The sequence below is a fragment of the Mya arenaria genome, chromosome 5 (genome assembly GCF_026914265.1).
Source record: "Mya arenaria isolate MELC-2E11 chromosome 5, ASM2691426v1".
Classification (NCBI taxonomy): Eukaryota; Metazoa; Mollusca; class Bivalvia; order Myida; family Myidae; genus Mya; species Mya arenaria.
In genome coordinates, this window is record NC_069126.1 from 17,003,899 (window position 1) to 17,027,803 (window position 23,905).

Here is a 23,905-nt window from a genome sequence, read left to right on the forward strand (position 1 = left end):
CTATCGGCACAGATTCCATTACGCACACGTATTGGTAGTTATGTTTTGAAATTGCAATGGAATGCTTTAAAACTAAAACAGAAACAGGAACGTTTTAGTGTCGTTCAGTCTTCTGTTTTAACCTATAAACAGTATATGTATTATGAAGTAATGTGTGTAGGTACCTTTTTTAATTATAATAATTGTTTATACAATTACCATGCTTGGTGCGATTAGTAAACAACATTTAGTTTCTGTCTTTTTACCGTCACATTAACTCTAATTTAACTGAATTGTATAAGATAACTATTCCCAAGACGATTATAATCGTATATCAAAAAAACTGTACAAGGACAAGTGGACTTGTAAATAGAAATTTTACCTATGTGGAAGTATGGAAGGAATGATTTCGGATGAATAATCCCAAAACCGAAAAATGATCTTTAAATTACAGATTTGTATAAAAAAATCACTTCTTCTGAGAGGCGAATAATTCTAGAATAATTGCAGTGTTTACCATTAAAATGTACGCAAAGAACATCAAATTTTATTTTTCTCCACCAGTCATGACTGGATTCTTTGAAATTGTACTCAACTCAAGGATAGAAAATATCAAGATCTAAAATCAGCATTTACATGTCCTCCATGTGCCATATAGCCGGAATAAAGCAATTGTTTTCATTTTCAGACTCATTTCTTTAATCCAATTCGAGATACCAAAGAAAACTGACTACATCTTGACGAGAACACCACAAGGCCTATGACTAATTATTCTGCTTATCCGTTAGTACGAACAGTAGTCTTCGAATTTATTTGACAATATCAAAGCTTTCAGAAATGAGAACAACAACAGAACGGTGATAAGCTACCTTAATTTTAACAGCATACGATACAAATTCCATGAAATTCGTAAAATTATTGATGATAAATTTTCAGATCTGCTCGTATTTACTGAAACCAAACTGGATGAGAGTTTCAACAACAGTTTTCAATCTTTTCACTGCAGAGGGATACATGCTAGAAAGACGAGATATTCACAGCCATGGCGGAGAACTAATGGACTTGACGACTCACACGAGAGAATATCCCCTTTAAACGCCGCTGGGACCTGGAAAATGATCAAATTGAGTGCCTGTGCTACGAGTTGTCACTTCAGAGGCGTAAATGGGGTATTCTGTGTTTGTATCACAAATCATCGATTTCAGATACAGACTTATGAGAATTATACCTGTTAGTGTTAGAACAAAATTATAACTTTTGAAAATATCATCTGCATAAGAGATCTGAATTATGACTACATGAAAAGAAATGTAAATTTTATGATAAACTCCAGGCCCACACTTATTTTTGTCATTATCACCAATGCAAAGTCTGCTATGTGTAAAACTGTCAACTTTAATTGAAGCCTTAGCAACTTCACAACCACATAGCAGCTAGTATAACAGAACAATGTTAGCCATTTATGAAAAGGAATATCGCTTTTAGGTCACTAAAATTTTTGACAACAACTCTTTTAATGAACATCTTTTCCATGTACTGTTCCACCTCGCCAATACATTTGAGGACATAGATGATATATATATGGCTCACGAACACCCATTGAAACAAACCAGTAAAACAGGAAACCACGAAAAATAATTCAACACCTTACATGTATTCTAAGTACAGCTAACTTACTTTCAAGGCTCCTTCAAGCAAGAAACATCTCTAACAGAAATATGATCATAGCAAACTGGTTAAGCTACACACAGCTCAGAAATCTAAAGACGAAGGTCAAAAAGAACGTATAACTGTTTATTTCAAAGAACAGTGTAGTAGAGGACCCGAATCTTATTACAATTAAACCTTTTCTCTCAAAGAAACCAACAAATAAATCGGAGAACCCAATAATACTAAAATACCAATAGGAAGTTTGGCTTCTGATTAAAAACTGGTGGTGAATAAAATGAACCCATTTTACATCAACAAAGCCAACAATATTGGAATATCTGAAACTCGGCTTAAATATAAACACCCTAGTCTTGATACTTTGATAAGATTTACCTTTTGAGTTTTTTCTTTATTTAGGACGGTTGGGATAAGAGTGAGGTTTGTGCACTTCAACTGGTTTAAACCCCCAGTAAATTTACATTTTACTGACCGTTCCAAGGCGGTACCTAACAATCCTTGATAAACATACCTATTTTTTTTTACAACATAGTTTTGAATATGTCTATGCAATGTTAAATGTATTCTAATCAGACAGTGTAACAATTATTATTCTTAGCATTCGGCTTGTTATAATACTTGTTTGATGATAACATCATTTTTGACCTAGTTAGTTAATGTAATACAAAATATGCAATGCAGGCCGCAATACGTACTAAGACCTGTACAATACGCAGCCATACCTTTTAATTAACGTCAACTCATATGGTTTAAAACACTCATTAAATTAAATGTCCGCAAACGTCACATTTAAATAAAGAAAAGATACAGGTTCAAGATATGTGCAATCAACTTGTGTATAGCATTTCTCATATAATTATTTTTACATTAACGTGCGTTTTTTTGTGTTTGTTGTTATAATAACGAGTGCGTCTCTACACTGCGACACATTTGTTTTAAACCAGAAAACAACATAATTACTTTTAATAAGTTATTTTGTTAGATGTTTAATTGCTTTAAAGAAGAATTTAGTGGTGTTAATAATCCTGTGAATAAATAAGACAATGATGAGTCTAACCAATACGAAACTAACTGCTATCCACATTCTTTTCCAACAGAATTGTGTTAGATATCAACGTCACTGATTAAACACGGAAGTAAACGCAAACATGGGTTAAGGTGGCACGTCCTTAGCATGTGACCATAAGCTGGTTAATTCAAAGGCATCGTCTTTTCGACAAATCTGTAATCTAATTATTTTTCAAAAAGTACATCCATTATAACCTGCATCACATTTTACGTGTATGGGGCTTCGTGTTAATTTACTTGTCTACAACGGAATTTAAAAGAGACAATGCCAGTTTTCCTAACATCAATGTACTCGTTATTGTTTATTGTTTAAAGGTGTGTACTACCTTATCTCATCTAATGTATGCGTTTAAGGCATACATAGGGAAAACATATATTAACAGAAGTTTACCATATTGCTGAATTGAACTATGGACGACAAGGTTGGATTTGTGTTTATAGGCATTTTACACTTTGCTCTTCAATGCGGTAAGAAACATATAGTTTTATTTAAAAGGAATAGACACCATTAGATTGATTGTTTGTCGCAAATGGGGATGAAAAAAACGCTAAAATGTTTTAGATAGTATAGCTTAAAGATGATCTTTACTGTGATATCAAAGAGTTAGGGCGGTTACATGGATAAGCTGTAACAAATAACTTATTTAATCATAGGTCGGTATATTAATCTATTTACGGAGCTTATTGCCCATGACATTCATGTTTTTCATCTGACGGTTTTCTCTCAGTGAATATTGTCTTTTAACAAAACTTTATTCTTTAAGATATAGATTGTTTAAGTACTGAATACAGCTTTTAAAAAAAAATAAACAGCAACTTGGAAGGACCTGTATTAATGTGCATATTTCTAACACAAAAACACAAACACTCGACAATGTGTATGCCTACTCTAAATAGAGAGATTAACGGTTATTATTGTGATATTTAAGTATCAGATAAGTACAAATAATATTTAATAATATCTATAATTGTTTGATTTAATAAATGCAATTATATAACCACTAGTTAAATTAAGTCACTAGTTTTAAGCATTTCTGACAAACACATATATTAGCATAATTGAATATACATTGGCAATTGTTATCGATTGTCTGGAATATTTTGGCCCAAAACTTATTAACAGTTTCTAAAAGCTTTCCCGTTTCGATACACACAGAATGTCAAGAAAACTCGAGCATAGGGCCTCGACCCATTTCCCCATAGACACCATTGATTGATATTAATGTAAGGAGTACAACTTGAGTCGTTTCGTTTGACTGATAAGTTAATTGGACAATGTACTGAATATAATCACAGCTAAGAATCCTAATGCACTACTTTCGGAGGCTTTACTTATGGGAAACAAATATTCTCATGCAAATCTATTTGAATTTCCCAGGGTGTTCAGATGTCTTCTTGTCAGCTGACCGTCAATTTGTCATGGAATATTCGGCGCTGACTCTAACGTGTTCAACATTGAATGATTGCCGTTATGTTGATTTCTTTAAAAATCATAAACTCGCAGGTAGAATTGGATATATTGAAAACAAGTGTTCTCAAATCATATTCGAGCCCGTCTCCAGATGTTCTTGTTTGAACTCCACAACCTATACATGTACCACTAACCCTCTAAACAGACTTAACTACAGTGATATTTGGAGTTGCGTATCTTCATCACATCAATCGGTAGGAACGAAAAGCAAAAATGACATAACCATTGATGTCAGAGGTAAGTAGTTGGCAAATTTATGAATAAACTTTGTCCTTGATATAAATTATGAACCTTATGTATCTATGTTTAACATAACGCGTATGCTTTCGAAATATTGTGAAACTTTTGGCCTTGTTTTGCAATTATTGCCGACGGATTTTTTATAAATAGGCGTGTGATAAAAAACGCCACACAATTTACACAAGCCATTAGTAGAATTTGAGAAAATGAATATTTGTAGAATTCTATTTAACAGTTTTATTTTGTGTATAATGGAAAAACTCTCTGATCACGGTGCATTGATAAGTTTAAAAAAGCACTGAGCTTGCTGTTATATGTATTATTTCACAGTTTGATGCATAATGCAATTTCTGCCGGCTCAATGGGCGAGTGAACAAATACATGAGCATACATACATCTGCACATCATCTTGTAATAGAAACCGGTAGATGGCCTAGGCAAACTAGTTTTCCATTTCCATACAACGTAATGTATGTGATGAAATAGATAATATTAGTACCATTATTTTGGTGAATGTACTCTCTTTAATTGTATAAGAAAATTAATAACTGATAAATTTTACTGGAAGAGACCATGTATGTTCAATTGTATTGATATCATGACAAGCTGAAATTGGACTGTATAAAGAAAATTATTTAATTTGCTTATAAAGCATTTATGTGTAGAATGTAATGATGCATATTTAATACAAGCAGTGAATAAATCTTTATGTTTGAAATAAGATCCAAATTCAGTATGTACCACCTGTCTTAAGCAGTTATTGGTTATCATATAAACACACTTTAAGTAATAAACTAAATCAGCCTTATTCAATGATTTGTTGTAACTAAAGTTAAAAGTCGGTACAAACAAAAAAGACATTTCGACCAACTTTATTACTCAAAAAATATATCTTCAATTTTCCTCATCTGTAGACTTCATTAATACATAAATAATAGTTTTTTTTATAATCAAGCCGCCTTTGTTTCGTTGTTTCTGAAAATAAAGTAATTGGTGGTGTTTGTAAATAATTGGAATGCGACTCCCTGTGATGAAGTCATATATTGTTTTGTGGAAAAGCTCTAGAGAGGGAGGCATTTCCTTCTGAAGTTTACAAAATGTCAGCGACGTGGAGCTATCCAGCTTTCATTATTCGGGATTTCTTCTGCATCTTGGCTTCATAATTCTAATTTTGCGTTTACCACACAAACACCACTATATAAATTTTCAAGAACAAAACAAAATGTTGTATGTATCAGATCGCATACGACACATCTTTCGCAGTTTTGCGTATGTTTCTAATTCGAAATCTACTGGATTTTTATAGCAAGTAAGTTCTAGAAAATTTATATATAGCGTTTGTTTATTTATTTCATCTCATCACGTGACTTTTACATGCTAGATATACATACTTTATGGCTCCCTAAAAGGACAGAAAGTGCAAGAAAGCGGAATACTGCTGCAAAACGACGTATACAAAGACCCCGACAGATTACATCGATGATTAAATTATTAAATGGAAACCTTTGAAAGAGGTTAACCATGCAGTGTGTTGCAAAACAAGGCGATTTGACAGTTGTGTGTGTAAAAATGATAACGTGACTTGCAAGGTGTCCAAAAAGAACATTTCGTGCTATTAATAAACTGGATAACTATAATGCGTATTTTTAAAAAAGGGAATCTCAGCTGGGACATCGACATAATTGTTGCTTTTATTCTTTAAATCACGTGAAATGATGTATAATTGGTCTCATACGAGCTCGTATGGACAGGTCATGGCTTGTTTTGTTGGAATGCTTTTTGCCAAATTTGGAGTCATCTGGTGTCATTGCGGTACAATGAAAACTACAAGGACAAGTCATAATGAACATTTTAGGCGCGGGCAGACCTTTATAAAGTCTAATGCTGACTGATTGGTACACAACAATATCCTGAAGAAATGTGCTATACATAGTGTATGGTTCCATGGTCTAATTTTTGGAATAGAGTTGACAGCTAAAAGATGTTGTGCATATATGTTAAAATTGAAATTGCCAACATTCTATATATAGAGGATCTAAAGTGAGTGTTTATTTTGTATCAAATTTATTAAACGAGTTCATTTAAATACGATAAATACGAGGTTTTAAATGACGAGTTTAATAAATTTGATTCAAAATAATAACGAATTAGAGATTCTATTTATAATAATATAACTCAATAACGATCAAAATCTAGGTCAAAATTTCTTCAATACACATTATCTTGTCCTAGAGCGAAGAATTTAATACATTGAGTGTTATTAGGATGCCTCGTCAGCAGGAAAGAAAATAGTACAACATAAAAACATTTTATTTACAATAAACAACATAATTCATGTCTCAATTATCAACCGATTTTCAAAGGTTTTACTTAAAAACAAATAACGAACATATTTCAATCCATTTAAATCAAGCAAATCAATAATTATAGTAATGTCATAACTGCGTGACGTCATTAGTAATCACGCGAGTGTGTATTTGTCAGATGGCGGTCTGAGTTTGAAAAGACCGTTAGTCAGCGTCACAGTCGCTTTCAGTGGTGCGAATTCGCTTTGTTGCTGTTGAATTACATCATGGATTTTTGTCATTTCGATGGATATACAAAATGAGTTTTACCTCCGTTAATTGAAGCACCAAATGTTGTAAAATCCAACAGAAAAAGTGATATTTCATGTGGAATCAGTTATTGTGTAAAGTTGAGCATTGCTAGCGAACTGTGTGCATAGACTGAGCATTGTACAGGTATTTTCAGTGGAGTACATGATGTTGGATATTTCCTTGTGTTGATTTGGATTTATGTGGCTATGGTTGTTTAAAGATGCAATTTGCTTGTGTCCCGTTATTTGCCTAATCTGGTTCGCAAGAACATTGTTATCATTCATGATTCAATTCCTGGACGAGGTATTTTGATGCGCTGTGATCAAGGGGTCGTTTGTTCGGATAAGCCCAGCCTTCTTCACCATTCGTTTCATCGTGGAGTTGAGTTTGTTGACATCGACAGGATTTCTTTTAACACATTTTTTCTGGGGTCTGTTTACGTTTTTTGACAGAGCGTATGAGTACATTTTTCTGTGATGCGATTACCTAATTTGCATAGTTATTACACTAGTTGTATATGAAAAATATTGCATGGGGTTATATCACTCCTGCGCCGTAAGTTATGTTATAAGAAAATATAACACTGTGCCCATTGTCCATTTGGCATGCAAGAAAAGCCATCTTCATGAACGCTCAAGTTGGTTAAGCATGTTTTTCATTAAATTTATTTGTTAAAACTGTACATTATTCCCTTTGATTTGATAATATTTTGACACAATTGATTTCAGTACCAATCGCAAGTGTTTCCATAAGTCCACAACAGAACAACTCGGTGACAATAAACGAAGGTGATGTACTTCAGTTAACATGCGAGACATCAAATGGTTTACCAGCTGCAAATATCAGTTGGTACCTGGAAAATAAGACGGATAGAGTCAATGTCGATGATCGTATTTTAAATGCTTCAAAACGAGAAGTTAATGAAAATGTTGATCGAACTAAATCCGTACAGAGCACTCTGACCCATACTGTCACTAGGGAAGAAGACGGCATGGATGTGTATTGCAATGCAAGTAATGTGGAATATATCCGAGTATCAAGCAAGGCGATTCATCTAAATATTCAATGTAAGTTTGCATAAACATGTTTGAAAGATCATTGCTATCTCTTTTACTTTTGACGGCTACGTCATAAAAATGTAAGGCAACGTTATATAGATGTATGCAAAGTTTACACCTGTAATGCGTCTAACGAATATTAAGGAAACATGTGTATTGTGTAATCGTAACATTGGCATGGGGAACCCCGTGTGAAGTTTGTTTAAATATTGTATCATTACACATGGTTGTTACCGTAATTAATCACATGAAATGCGTCTGTATGATTATCACTGAGTCTGTGCTAACACGGCTTGATTCACTAACGGCTTTTAGTCCAATAACAACTGTAACTGCTACTGGTATATTAAATGTTCGCATCATCTTCGTTTCAGCTAAGGAATTATAAACGTGTACATCTGTGTCTTCCTTATTAACCTAAACACCTTTCTTCATAACTTGTTAAAACTTTGCAAATATACAAACAGTATAAATTGTTTATATTACTACAAATGCTCTTCTAGTCCATTTCTTATATTGGTTTAATTGTGTTTTGGTAAACTATATACAAACCTTTTCATAATCTTTGTTTTTAGGCTAAACCATATAATACAATTTTTTTCTATGGAAATGTTTTAATACTGTAGTGTACATTGCATCATGTTTTTGAGTTATGATATCATAAATAGGCTAAAGGGTTTGCTACTCCATGCACTATTGTTAAAGGATGGGAAGCAATGTAAATACAACATTGAGCATGCAAAAAGGATTTCGAAGAAATATCACAGATAAGTCAAGTCTCCCGATGAATTTCGTATCCTAAATATATAACTCTCACTTGCTATGCACAGATCACCCAGGCACTCCTTCCTTGAGATTTGTAACGACAAACGCGAATATTACAACAAGCCGCATTTTGGTAATACGGAATGAAGAGGTTAGCATTGCTTGTACCGCTGACGGAAACCCACCTCCATCTTACACGTGGTCAACGGGCTATGTGGGGCAAATCATCACTACAACATTTGACAGTGATACCAACCTTACGTGCGAAGTTTCAACTACATTATTCCCAATTGGTGATGATAGTACAAAAGCTGCGGTTGATTCAATGGTTGCAGTAAATGTATTGTGTGCGTATGAATTTGTATTATTTTTCAAGTTCAAAGTACTAATGCAACTAATAAAGATAACATAAAGAATAAGAATAATATGGCGGTTTTTGTTTTCTCTTATAGACTATTTTGTTGTTTGTCATCAGTTTATGAGAAACTCAACCATTGTTGTTGTTTTTTTTTCAGATCCCCCAGATATTCTTGCTCTTTGGGTTAATACGACGTGCATGCAAAACTATCCTATAAAACAAAAAGTTCTTCGAGTACTAGAACATGACCGACTTAGAGTGGAATGTTTTGCTGCTGGAAATCCGGAACCGACTTGCCAATGGACTAATCATTCACAATCGCGTACACTCGATATTTTAAAGGCCACCAAAGAAGATGCAGGAGCCTACGTTTGCCATGCTTTCAACACAATGAAAACATCATACGGAAGTTTAGAGGTGGGACGAAATGTTTCATCGTTTCATCTTGATATATTGTGTAAGTAAACTTGTGCAAAATGCAAATATGATAAATGAAATTGATTCCATGCGACGACTTTGGTACATAACGGACAGCCCCTTAAACATGGTTTTGCTGATCTTTGTGTCAAATAACAGACTGTGAATAATTTGAAGAAGTTGACATTTGACAAGAAAGCTTTTTGTTTGTTTATTATTATTAGATAAGTGTTTCGTGTTATGTTATGGTGCACAGTTATTCATTCAAAAACGATTAATTGTTTAATATGAATATGAAAAACAAAACAGTAAATTATATTTTGTATGATTTGTGAATGTTAACTTGAACGTATAAACACGTGCAATTTTGGATTTATATTGCGGCAATATTTCTATAAACCGCCGGTAGTATAAAATATATTAACTGCATTTTGTTTTAACCAATATATGTTGGAGTTATAGCATTACGTACACATATGCATATTCGCACTTGTTTTTCTTGACGATAAAATTTGCGTTCATTTTGTATTAGTCAGTCGACTTTTTGTGATCTCTGTAGACAGAGAAAGAAAGGTGTGGGTCATGCATATGTAAATCACGCATTCCATATTCTCGAAAAAAATCCTCATAAACGCTAAATTTATAACAACCAAAACTATTAATACATAAAACAAAGTATTAAAAAAAGGGCAAATATAAATAAAACGATTGATTCTTTTTTTGTTCGTGCTTTCATCTAGTATGAACGCTTGTCTGCGATTATTCAAATTCTTCTAGCGAATACGAATTAATACTTTAACAATTTAAATAATATGTGCAAACATTACAAATCAGATGATAGTTTTTAACTTTCGATCACCGTTAGTAAACAGAAAATGTTATATGTCGTTTCTGCTTCCGAATCTACCTACCAGAGTGTATAAGATTGGTGTTTTACTTTCAAAGAGTGTTACAGGGAGATTTAAGAACATTGTCATTGCTTTATCTTTCAGATCCACCAAACATAACAAACCTCAACCGATCTGTTGAGGTCCTTGAAGGTGTTAACTTTAATTTGACTTGTGAAGCGGAGCCGGGAAATTCAAATGTTACATCATATTATTGGACAAGTACATACCTGCCAGGAATAAATACATCTGACCAATACCTGATCATACAAAATATTTCTCGAACCAATGAAGGCATATTTACATGTTTCGCACAAAACATAATGCAACGGACTGGATGTACGGAAATTACCGGAAGTGATGTGAAAAATGTTACCATCGATGTCCAATGTATGTTTTTTAGTTTAAATTAACTTGTTAACCAATAAATTGAACGGTTAGATAAAATAGAAATATCACCATCACAGAACCAAAATATGGCCTGTTACTCGAATAATGTAACTACTGCCGCTTAATTAGTAACGAGTACGATGTATGACTCACTAGAACACAACGCGATTTAGATCAGAGTTATGTTTTAAATACTGATTTATGACACTAATGTCTATTAATTATTTATGTACTTGACATTGATGTATGGCTCACCTGGACACGATTCGGTTTTGATGTGTATTCGAAAACGACCACAATTGGTTTGTTAAGCAGTGTTTTTGCTGTAAGCCGCATTAAACTTGAGAAAACGTATTACTGCTGCATGATCTTGGTGTATGATTGGGTGGAATACAAAGTATTGGAAATAAGGCGATTTTGATGCATTTACTGTTTTGGCAGAGAGAAAAAATAAGAAGAATTGATAATTATATAATTAGAATAAGGCTATGCTAACGTGTTAATACTAATTATGAACCCATTTTCCATTATCCATTATGTCCATGTAGGGTAATATTAGATATGACGATCTTGATAAAAAGAAATGCCTATGCTAAGGAAAAAATAATTGTAAGGAATTATTTGACATTGAAAAACCAAAAATGCCATTTTAATGCTTATCATTCATACTAATTTCGTACACATTTACAAAATGTTGAACTTTGATCCAATGAACCATTTCTTAAACAAAGCTGTATGTATTTAACTGTCGAATACATCCTGATGATCTTTTTGTTATCATCTAGTGGAACTACAAGGTTGTCTTAATAAACTCTAGCAATACAGTAGTAAGTATGGTCTGCCTGTAAATTTGAATACAACTTATAATATAACGTTCTGCAAAAGTGTAAAAAGCATGTTGCAACATATGAATTCTAGGGATTCTATTCTCATATAGAACTTGCTCTTCTTGTTATTTTTACAAAAGAGATAAAGCTTTAATGAAATTGCAATATATGGGCACTATAAATAAAAATTTCTCTAGAGCAAATATAACTGAATTTGGTATTTTATTTCTTTAATAACTACAGTTATTTTTATTTAATCATTGTGAAATATAACAGTAATATGACTTGTGAAGAGCTACATATATATACAAATACTGTTGTTGTTAACAGGTCATCTTCCAGTATTTTGTTACCTAATAGTAAGTGAAGTTAAATTTGTTATCATCTGATAACGATAGTTGATTCTGTAGTTGTCTGTCAAGAAAGAATTGTTGTATGGAAATAGTAAGGAAAAAAGAATAATTATACTTAAGTTAGAGACACAATATTTTAACATCTGATAACATATTTTGTTAGATTTGTTCCTCTTGAGAAATTATGGATGAAGTATATCTTATTATCAAGTGCATGCTAACCAAAGAATACAAATAAACGATAGCATTGCTTTAAGTTTTGTCAGATAAAATGGAGTTTGATTATGAAAATACAATCGCTCACTTGGCTAATTTGAATGTTTCCTGTTTAGATCTTGTTTGATATAATATCATTCAAAACACAGTAAACAAGTATTCTTGATGATGTATAGTTAAATGTTCTATGAAGTCAACATACTACAATGTATAAGTCAAAGCTACTAAACAGTGTGTATTAGTCACATTTATATGGAAGACGCTACTTGAAATAGTATTTGAATGGATGTACATGGATGTACATCCTATACATAATTATCGACATGGTTCTTTAATTATCAATGTGTGCTTGATTATATAGTAATATTAGAAGTTGTATTACCAATTCCCAAATGACCCATGATTGGAAATGTATCTTATTTTCTCTTAAAAAATTATATTTCAAACCAACATATGCCAAATCAACGTTTTGGTCTTTACTTGGTTTTATTGAAAGAGTTAATGAACCTCGTCCTCCTATCCTAATGAAACGCGTTCTAAAATTCATTGAGTTGTTACTTAATAAATTGTCTATATATGATATCTCTACCTGTCAAACCTTTTGGGTTTATTATAATTTGTAAAACTTTCAGATCTTTCTGACCTGTGTTTGCATTTAAAGTGTTTGATGTCACGTACTGTATTTGTAGATAAGGCTTCAATTATGACGTTTACTGTTATGAATACTACGAGAACTACAGTTCAACATGGTGATGAAGTAAACTTCTATTGTGAGGTAGATAGTGATCCACCTGCTTTGATCAGCATATTATCAGCAAACGGATCGATTATAAAACACATCTATGGGAAAAATCAATTAAATTACACCAAGAACAGTTCATGCTTAACAGACATCGGTCCTTTTACGTGTGTCTCTGAAAACAAGCACAACCGTAAGCAACCTGACAGAAGAAACGTCACAGTAGATGTGAAATGTAAGTGCTCACTATCGTCGAACCAGATTATTCTAGAAATGAGTAAAAGCTTTTTTGGCTAAAGAACATATTTTCATCATAGTTTCAATACGAAACTGTCTTTACACACAGGTATATGTACAAATCCGAAGGTTTTCAAGCTCTTTTTTTTTTTTATCATGTCTGTTTGATTACGTTTTGTCGTCTGTTTTATTCTAATGAACTGATTTGTTGAAATATAATCTGCATTGTTCTTATTATACTTACAGGCTCACCATTATATCGACCGAATTACTCCCCAAAACAAACTTTTAAAACTAGACCAGGAAATAAGGTAGAACTTATTTTCAGTGTATTTTCAAACCCTCCTCCAACTTATTTCATGTGGACAAAGGTTTCAAACCATATGCAAATTCCAATATTCTCAACAGCATCTGGCAGAGTTATTATCAACTCTACAGATAACATGTCAACTGCGCTCATTATAACAAACGTAACATCCTGGGACTACGGCAATTATTCTGTAAGGGTTGAGAACGAAATTGGCTACAAGATCGAAACGTTTTACATTATTGAAGACGGTAAGTAAAACCATGGATATTTGAGAAGCTCGTTTGAACATTTCGTGGATACGATGGCATACAATATGATACATTCATTCTTAAAGCATAACTCTAGACATACTTGTTAAATGTTGCTCTCAATTCAAGTATGCAAAATATTCTTAACTGTCCACGTGTTATCAGATTTCGATTTGTGCGTTACAGTTCAATCTACTATTGCTGACACACCACAAAATGATAAGAGGAATGGAAGTAAATACATAATTGCAATTGTCGGTAGTGTTTGCGGTATAGCTGTTGTAGTTTCACTTCTCCGTTTATGGTGGCTGAAACGTAGTAAAGGCTAGTATGATGTTTTTTTCTGAGCATACAGCCAAGCCGTAGTCTGTGTTCTTGACCCAATATCAATACATTTAAATTCTTCGTTTCATTTGTACTTGTTTGTCTGGATGGATAGGTAGGTAGGCAGGTAGGTAGGTATGTGGTGGCTGTATTTTTATATCTCCTATTAAATGTTAATATTAAGAATATTAATAACATGTACCTGTAAATGAATATACTTAACTTTGTTTTAGGCACACCAATTCATGACACCAACACATTACAACTGTAAGTTTCAAGTGATACTTATAAACTTTCTTGTGATATACTACATATATAGATAGATAACATGAACGATTTAACATAACAATTTACATTTGGCTTCTCAATAACAATACTTAATTCATAAAACCATTTTTACAAAAACAAATTTTAAAACGAAGGTTACGAGATACCCGTCATGACAGTGGAAGGATGGAGACAATTTTTGACAACGTTTTACCAATTAATGATGAAACTCCAAAGTATGAAGAAGAAAAAAACATATACGCAAATATACAGATAAATGATGCTTTTGGGAAGTATTCAACAATTAAAACACTACGGGATACTCTACGACAGCTAAAACTAGATCCTTCACCTTTGTTTAAACAATTTTATGTAAGTTATGCCATTACTTAAGCAGTGTTGCATTGGTAACTTAAATGTATCAAAGGTCAAAAAGTAACTCCAACGGTTTTTCGCTTTAATTCATTTCCAATGTTATCTCAGGCAACAATGTAATTTTATATCAAGAAATAAACTATTCCACTGTTTTTCAGACATTGCAAATGGGTCTTAAATACGACACAAAAGACGCATTAAAGCCAAACAATGTTGCAAAAAACAGATACAGAAGTGTCTACCCATGTGAGTAGCAAGTTCGATTTCTTTCTTAATGATCACATTTTGGCGTTGCAGTTACATATTCATTTTCTTCCGTCTATTTGGTGCTTAATTCCAATGCGCTTGAAGTTACCAATGTACCATGCGTTTGTTACCGATAGTTTGTTTTGCAATAATTCAGATGATGCTAGTAGAGTGGTCCTTCCCTTCTTAAGAGGGGATCCAGACTCTGATTTCATAAACGCAAGTTATATCGATGTAAGTGTCATGTTGGCATTTTGAAGTCAATATATCTTAGTATTTGCTCAATTGTATTGTAGAGATTTTGTAACTTTTGTATGTGTTCCCTTTTTATATAAACGCTATACAGTCCCTTAATTGTATCATTTTACATACAAAAATTCGTTCATTTTGCTTCAAATGTAAGCAATGTGCTGTGTTCCGTTACTATGAACAATTGATTATTGACTTTCTTGTTTTGTTGCTTGTCTATTTGCCGAGCATATTCATGGAAATCATACGGTCAAATAGTTACACATAATATAAAATGGTTTGCAAGGTATACACAGTGATATCATTTTATTTCAATATAATCATTTCATTTTTAACAGGGATACAGTAAACCAAGGAAATATATAGCTGCCCAAGGTATACTGCCATTTTGGTTTAATAAATGTTATTTTTGTCTTACTAAAACGTGTCTGCTTAATATTATAATATCAAAGGTACATGCATGTCAAATTTAAATTATTTTATTTTACACCCATAACTTAAAACATTGTTAAAACATAGATAGAACGCTGCTCAATCTTGCAGGACCTCTCGAAAATACAATCAGCGATACCTGGAGAATGATTCATTCAGAGGATATTAAAATCATTGTTATGGTTACAAATCTTCTTGAAACTGTCAAGGTATGTTGAAAAGAAATCAAATATTAAAGCACCTTATCTTTCATAAATATATATATATATATATATATATATATATATATATATATGTTCAAATCATATAAGAACAAAATTCTTACTTATTGGAAATGTTGGAAAACATCGTTTTTATGCTTTAAACAAAATAGTTTTGAAATCTTTTTTGATACCTATGAGTTTTATTAAGACGTATGAATATAAAATGCAATGAATGAATTTACAACCATGTCTTACTCATTCAATGAAGTTATATGGTTCAACTTAACACAACGCGTTGTGAGTTATGGTTACGCACAGTGGTCAATATCCAGAAATCCAAACGACGTATATATATATGTATATGTATGTATTCTGTGAATTCAGTTGCAAATGTTTTATTGCAGATAAAATGTTCAAAATACTGGCCAGATGAGCGGGCTACATACGGAAAGTGTAACGTCAAACTTGATCAAGTTGAACAGTATGCTGATTTTGCTATTAGACATTTCACCTACAGCATGGTAAGGTTATTTTTTTCTCAAGAATAATAATGTCGTTTATATGTTTCGTAGCAGCATCAAAAATCCTGCATACCGGATAAGCATTTCCGTTGAAATTTGGTGTGCAGGAAAAGTGAATATGGCATCAACATGCCAGTCAATTCACGCACATCAACGCTTAATTTCTCATTCATAATGTTTGTTTTTTTAATTCATTGAACATAATGTATGTCATATCAAGAGCCCCGACCTTATATATATGTTTTTGAACAAACAATTAAATATAATGATATTCCTTAGGTGGCGAAAACTGACCTGCAGGGACAGCTGAAATATATTTGTGAACTAATATAAAAAATGGATTGTAATAGTGATACATCTTCATTTCATCTTCTATGCGTGTTCAAATTGGCCAAATCATTAATTTCATAAGGCACACTGATTGCCTCTTTCTGGCAGCCTATATATTGTAGGTAACATCGGAATCTCCTACCCCAAGTCAATTTCTATAATGTGGCACCAGCCTTTTTCCAGTCACATTTTATTTGGCACTAGAGTTAGCCCGAACCTCGTTCATGTCTTTTATGTGGCACCAGTGTCGGCCTACACCCAGCTAGATGCTTTTATGTGGCATCAGTGTTGACCCTCTCCAAACTCAATGCTATCATGTGGCACTAGGGCTGGCCCTTCCCTTGTCAACTTGTTCACATAAAACCGATGAAATAAGTAAATACCATTCAGGAACATTAAAATACTTACATTGAAATATAAAGAGGAAATGAAAAGGGTCGCCATGACACCTTTTTTATCGAAATAATATTGAAATCTTACATTTCAGAAAGATACTTGCATGAACACCCTTTGTACAAAAATTCATGATTTTCAAAGCCTTTACACAATTTTTCAAAGCTATACAGTAATATGAAATAGAAATGTGCGCCACTCATATGCATAGGGGTGCAAGATTGATCTGTACAGCCCAAATTAATATATTTGTTGTGCACGAACTGGCCCCGTTCGCAACAAAATCCGCCTGCTTAAATACATATCTTTTTGTCGTACATTAAAATTATCTTAGTGTCGTAGTTTATTATAGTGCTTCATATTTGTGTGAATTGAATTTTAACCATTATTTAAAGTGAATAAAATTTTAGGAAATACATAAAATAATATCTTGTCATTTGTGACGTATATTAAGATTTAAGATTATTGAAGTATTGACTAAAATTCTTTCTTGAATCGGCCGACAAAACTATTTCTATCTTTATTGTTACTTAATAAATAAGGCATATTACCTTAGCATACTGTATTGTGTAGTGTTGGCTGTACATAAATGTTTCATCTGGTCGTAAGTATTTGTCACGTCGACACATCTTTTACAAACTCATACATTTTCCTTTGACATCTTATACTAAATCATACGCAGGACGGAACAAGATTCGAACGACAATTGATCCAGTTTCATTACACATCATGGCCAGCGACGGCTTTGTCTTTAGTGCAGTTTTGGAGAAAAGTGAGACAGAGTGAATTTGTGGAAAACACACCCTGGATGGTGCATTGCAGGTTGCTATTATAAAGTATATCTACTGGTACTTTATACTGAATGCATTTCTAGTAAGCTCAAAAATGAAAAGTAAAATTTTAGCATCTCAGCAATTGCTTACGTTCTCCGACCCATAAATATGTTTTAGATGTATGATGATCTCACATTATTTCGGCATCATTTGAAATGGTTTTATAAACAGGAAAATAAAATGTAGACTTTCTTCCAAACACATTGTATGAAAATGTTGTTTTGCTTTCAAAGATTGTAAATTAGGTCAGTTCACGCCCGATTTCAGTTAAAATTGCGAACAAATATACTATATTAACATTATAATGAGTGTTGGCCATCTACTTAACAAAGCAACTTTTCGTGTTTTTCCTATGAAAGCACTTTGTATTGATGTAATCAAATAAAATAAAAAAAAACATTATGACCTTTTGAAGAATTTTACCTAGCTTTCAATAATAAACAATCGATAAAACATCTGAAAGTCGTTGTTATAACTGTAGTGCCGGCGTAGGAATGACAGGGACCTTCATTGCCTTAGACTATCTCTATGACCAAGGAAAGGTTGATGAGAAACTGAATGTTCCAGAAACTGTGAATGTTCTAAGAGAGCAACGAGTATGCATGGTTCAGACAAAGGTAAGACACATCGTTCAATTAATATCCTTACATGAAATGTTTCCATATCGTCTGAAACATAGACTTAAATGTTCATGCATACTTTAGGAGCAGTATCTCTACCTTCATGAAGCTATTTTGGAACTGCTAGACCCCGTTGGACTGATTTTTACTCCGGAAAGTAGCATGAGGTTTCAGTCAACTGTAACAGAAGACAGAAAACTTATCAAAGAGTTCAAAGTAGGCATGATTTGTTTTCAGTCCGCTCGATACAAAAAACAAATTTTAGGAGCTATTTAAAAATATGAATAAAATCGTATTGCACACAAGTATATTATATTTTATACAAGATAAAATTTCCTTTTTTCACGGAAATATTTTGCAAACTTGTACATTTATTTTCAATTATAGGCAATAACAGATTCAATCGTAAATGTGACAACAGTGGAAAACGATAACGATTTTGACAGAATGCCTGACGGTCAATTACCGGAAAACAAGTGCAAATCAATCGATATGAACGTCATACCAGGTATATTTAGATTATTGCTGTATTTAAAAAATCTGAAATTGAAGTAATAGTTTCAATATTACCAAGTAGTACACAGCCTCATTTGTTGCAAAAAGCCGTGTTCTTAGTATAATTGATTCAGTCTTATTCAGTTCTTATCTGCAATATCAGAATCAGAAATCATGGGCTGACTTGAATGTTTAAGGGTCTTATAAGAAAGACAATGAGTGAGAAATGTTCTGCTTTGTCCTTCGAACTAGAAGAAACTAGGACATTTCTTGGGGACCACAAGTACATGTACAAATGCAGCAGATGAACTTTTTAAATAAATATTATGTTTTATTATTTTCCATTGCAGATGACTTGTTTAGACCTCTCATTTCGTCTGGAAATGATTTCATAAATGCTGTGTATATTCCGGTTTGTAAGCATAACGTATATGTTAAAATATCTAAAAGAAATAGAATAAACCATAAATCATATTAACTTTGCATCGAAAATACACTTGTAAATCCTAGCTATGTGACAATAACTGTTATGCATGTATGAAACCAACTTTAACAAAATTATTTTTGCCAATATTGCAGACGTACAGAGAGAGTGAAAAATACATTGTGACGCAATTTCCATTGCAAAATACAACTGTTGATTTTGTTCGACTTTTGTGGGACCACAACATTCGAGATGTCGTTTTACTGGACCAAGATGACGAAAAGGCATGTCTATAAATCTCTGCGGAGATAAAGATTTTACGATCTCACATTTACTTATAAAGTTTATAATATATACTCATAAAAAGTAATGAAACCACTATTTTAGGTAAAGCCTTATATTAAATGCAACGGAACAGCATACCAACTAATTGTTGATTATGTATCATTTTAGCTTGTTTATTTTCGAAAAGAAACGCTCGGGTTCTTGTGATTCCAATGTTATTTTTTAATGAATTAAAAAATTGAGTACTTTTAGAAGTTTTTTGAAGTGTACGCGGCACAGACCATTACAACATTCAATGTATGTAATATTGTTTAAAGGTACAGAAAGGTGAAACTAGAGGAACATTAGAGACAAATGTCATAATACAACAACCGCATATTAAAGTTTCGTATTGTTATTAATAAATGATTCGGTTACCAACCCCCAACGCTCCGAAACCATGGGTCCACAGATGTAGGATGCTCAACCAGTTTCTGATGCAACATCTATTTACACAAATATTATTTGCGTTTTCATTTACGTTTTCAGCGGCATTGCTATTGGCCCGGAAACAAGAGTGTACTTTGTTTTGGACCATTTGTCATCAGTCCTTTATCCGTGGATAAGGCGAATAACTGCATTTCGCGAAGGATAAATATATCATTAGCCGAAAAGGTATTTTATCATAATTTAAGAACACAGATACACTAACAAGGCCGCATGTTTCTCTCGTTATGTATTTAAATCTTGATACTTTATATTATGCAGCATCAAAGCAAACAGACGGTGGTACATCAGTTCACAGCCTGGCCTGGAAATGTAAATCTCTGTGAACGGACGACCTTGACCGAATTCCTCCAGACGGTCAGCATGATTGCAGGACCTGTCGTTGTTCAATGCCAGTAGGTGATTTCCCTCAAGGCCTTGATGTCGATCAAGATTTCAATATAGCATGACTCTTGAGCGAAATATATTCTTTTGAAACAATAGTGTTTGTGTTACGTGCATTGAAAATTGTATATGTCGTGTGTCGTCTTGTATGTCAGGTTTATGTTTAAACATTTTGCTACCGAGCTTGTTTCTGTAGTTTTTCACATAAGTATAGTTAGTACTAGCTGAAACTGTTTTTGCAAAATACGTTTGAAATGCTTATTATCTTTCAGCGATGGGTACTCACGCAGTGGACTATTTGCGGCACTTCTTTGCATTGTTGACCGAATTAAGACCGACAAGGAAGTTGCAATAGCAGAAACGGTCAGGTTGGTGAAATACCGGCGCCAGGCAGCTGTAGCTGATGTGGTAAGCTGTTGTTTGTAAATGATGATGATGATGATGATGATGATGATGATGATGATGATGACGACGACGACGACGACGATGGTGATGATGATGATGATGATGATGATGATGATGATGATGATGATGACGTAGACGACGATGACGACGATGACGACGACGACGATGATGATGATGATAATGATGATGATGATGATGAAAACGTATGATATTCTTATTTGAACATAATCGTGTGTTCTCTGTTATAGGAGCAGTACCAGTTTTGCCGTGAAGTAGTTTTTGAATACCTTAAGAACAGAGGAGGGAAATTGGAAGATAGTGAAAATCAGGAATACGTTAATATGACGTTTCCCAAGTTCCTATAAATCAGGTTAAACCTGATTTCGAAAACGTTGCTCTCCATGTACGTTAGTCGTTTGACAAAGTGCCTCACGCATATATAACTCTAAAGGATAACCGGAAGTAATTACTATTCATAGTATGTGGAGGTCAAAAATCATGCAATGATTGAGTGAGGACAAATTTAAGATACACATGTTCATGTTATGTACACAAGGCCTCGAAATACGTGTTATCTATCTAATATCTATGCAAGATGTCATTATAGGTTTTGCCGTTCAAGGTCATTTTGACTTCCTTGTAGGCAAAGTATCGCATGTTATTAATATTGAGTGACAAATGACAGTTAAGATAATTACTCGAAGTGCTTTTTTTCGCTTTTAAAGTAAACCAGGACAATAACATTTAACAAACTTGCAACCAATTTGAATGTGTTGTCCTTGAAATTTGAGTGTATAAATGTGTCTAATGTTTTGTTTTGTTGAACTTATTTGATCTATTTGTTTATTGTAGCCATAAGGAACATTTGCTGTATCCATACTTAGAGAAAGAAATGTATCTGTTTAAACAGTCGATTCAACTCTGAATATATATTTTGATAAGCTGTCAATCGACTTATTTTGCTGCATTTTTGTGCAGTAATAAACATGAATTATTTTGAAGGTCCTCAGACAGCTTCATTTGACTTTTGGCAGGAACATTGTCTCATTTACCTAAATAATTGGCTCAATGACATATTTTGTTAAATATATCAATCATTTGGTCATCATAAGGAGGAATAGGAATAATAACACACGTTGGACATATACTGAAATGCCTTTTTAGCGAAGGCCGAAAATTCAGACACATTTAATCTCAAATAACATAAGATTAAATGCTATTTATATGTTTTACACATATGTTTATAATTATTTGTTTCGGTCATGCTTTCATATTGTGTGTGTATGCAGTTTATAAGTGTTTTATTATTATAAACTGAAATAAGCTATTTGCATACGTGTCATTGGCTATCATACCTTGCATACATCTTGTTTTATAACTTAACTAAAACCATGTGTTTAAACTAATATTTTGTAATTGATTTAAACTATTTTGTGATCATACAAACAACCAATGCCTTTAGACGGATTTTTTTTACGACTTTTGGTAGGAAACAAAGTCAATTGAATTTCATCTTGATCAATCTGATTTTATCTTCCTGCTGTCTGAATGGGATTTATTGTTTGAGAATAATGGTTTTTCAATGGTCTTCACTTGTTATGTTTCCTGTACTACTGAATTAACTCTTTTTTGTATCAACTATATGATACACTTTCCCTTTGTATATTGATTTGTAAATAAGTATTAATTCATGTAATCTGAATAAACGTAACTTCCTCGTTGTTATTGCGTCTTTCCTGTGAGACACTTGTATATTTAATGATAATTAAGGGACAAAAAAATGATTATATCACTGTATGTGTGCACTGTTAGGTTTGTTTATCTTTGGTCTTTACGACTGCTAATACATTCAAAATGTTGTTTTTTTCTCACGTGCAAAGTTTCAACTATAAGTACGAAGAAATGCGGATGCAACAGTGTTGTTTCATGTGTTAAACCATGCCTTAACCAGCCATATATATTGGATACAATTAACAATGAGCGTATGGTTAGGCAGATTATAAACATGAAACACATTATTGTTGCAAGAGTTATGATTATAATATATAACAAAATCAAGCTGGTCTCTTACCCTTTTACGTCGATTATATTACTCGTTTAAATAAATGCTAGGCATTGCAACATATTATATCTTTTGTAAGCTCTTTGCAATTTGGGAAATTCTTGCAATACTGTATTAATTCTTATTTTAGTTATTTTCTACAGATTTCCTCTCATATATCTTTTGCAATTCCGTAGTGCATTATTTAATGTGAATAGGCAGATCGTCCTCATTGAAACAGTGTCGATCGTTCGGTAAACTTATATATTTCATGATAATTAAGGGACGATACCAATGATAATATCACTCCAAGTGTGCACTGTTAATGTGTCTTTCCTTTAGTCTGGAAGACTGCTATGCCATTGCTACATGCCAGTTATTATTGTTGTTTAACCTGTCAAGTTTCAGAAATAAATAAAACAAAACGCTGATGTTGACACGATTTGAATTCATGTCATTAATTCTTCCTTAAACAACCATATATTTATGCATAAAACATACAGCGAGAGTCTATTGGTAATCAAGTATGGCATGTTATAAACATGAAAATGATAATTGTTTCAACCGTTTAGAATACAATATTTATAACAACAATCACTCGGGTCCTTTTTTTTAACCCTTCAAAGTCGATTGTTAAACTGACATTAAGAGGCTTTTTCCTCTCCAGAAATGACTCATTTTGATTGTTTAACACTAGAGTATAAAGTACATGATGATATCTAGAGATCTATGTTAATAATTATATTGGTTGTCAATAACCTTTT

At 32.9% G+C, this 23,905-nt stretch overlaps 1 protein-coding gene across 5 annotated transcripts; it reads left to right on the forward strand.

The window, feature by feature from the left end:
• Positions 1 to 2,951: 2,951 nt before the first annotated feature.
• On the forward strand, positions 2,952 to 23,035 carry LOC128233726 (receptor-type tyrosine-protein phosphatase S-like). 5 transcript variants are annotated; one of them, XM_052947543.1, is made up of 26 exons: positions 2,952 to 3,030; positions 4,094 to 4,423; positions 7,752 to 8,090; positions 8,912 to 9,193; positions 9,362 to 9,661; positions 10,614 to 10,898; positions 12,984 to 13,268; positions 13,517 to 13,828; positions 14,015 to 14,152; positions 14,386 to 14,419; positions 14,575 to 14,791; positions 14,953 to 15,040; positions 15,198 to 15,274; positions 15,628 to 15,664; positions 15,833 to 15,930; positions 16,329 to 16,445; positions 17,851 to 17,990; positions 18,483 to 18,618; positions 18,706 to 18,837; positions 19,009 to 19,129; positions 19,467 to 19,528; positions 19,696 to 19,824; positions 20,354 to 20,479; positions 20,573 to 20,706; positions 20,968 to 21,103; positions 21,349 to 23,035. In XM_052947543.1, exons 2-26 carry the CDS (start codon positions 4,135 to 4,137, stop codon positions 21,463 to 21,465), a joined length of 4,131 nt encoding a protein of 1,376 aa, XP_052803503.1. In that variant the 5' UTR covers positions 2,952 to 3,030; positions 4,094 to 4,134; the 3' UTR covers positions 21,466 to 23,035. The 5 variants fall into 5 exon arrangements, with proteins under 5 accessions (XP_052803503.1, XP_052803502.1, XP_052803504.1 ...); XM_052947542.1 differs by having other exon boundaries at positions 2,981 to 3,183; XM_052947544.1 differs by lacking the exon at positions 18,706 to 18,837 and having other exon boundaries at positions 2,981 to 3,183.
• The last annotated feature ends 870 nt before the right edge of the window (positions 23,036 to 23,905 follow it).

Excerpts from the sequence above, each read along its gene's own strand:
- LOC128233726 (XM_052947542.1), top strand. The coding sequence starts at position 3,126 with ATGGACGACAAGGTTGGATTTGTGTTTATAGGCATTTTACACTTTGCT. Across the intron at positions 14,792-14,952 it reads CTTTGTTTAAACAATTTTAT|ACATTGCAAATGGGTCTTAA; the intron begins GTAAGTTATGCC and ends ACTGTTTTTCAG. Across the intron at positions 18,838-19,008 it reads AACTTATCAAAGAGTTCAAA|GCAATAACAGATTCAATCGT; the intron begins GTAGGCATGATT and ends TTTCAATTATAG.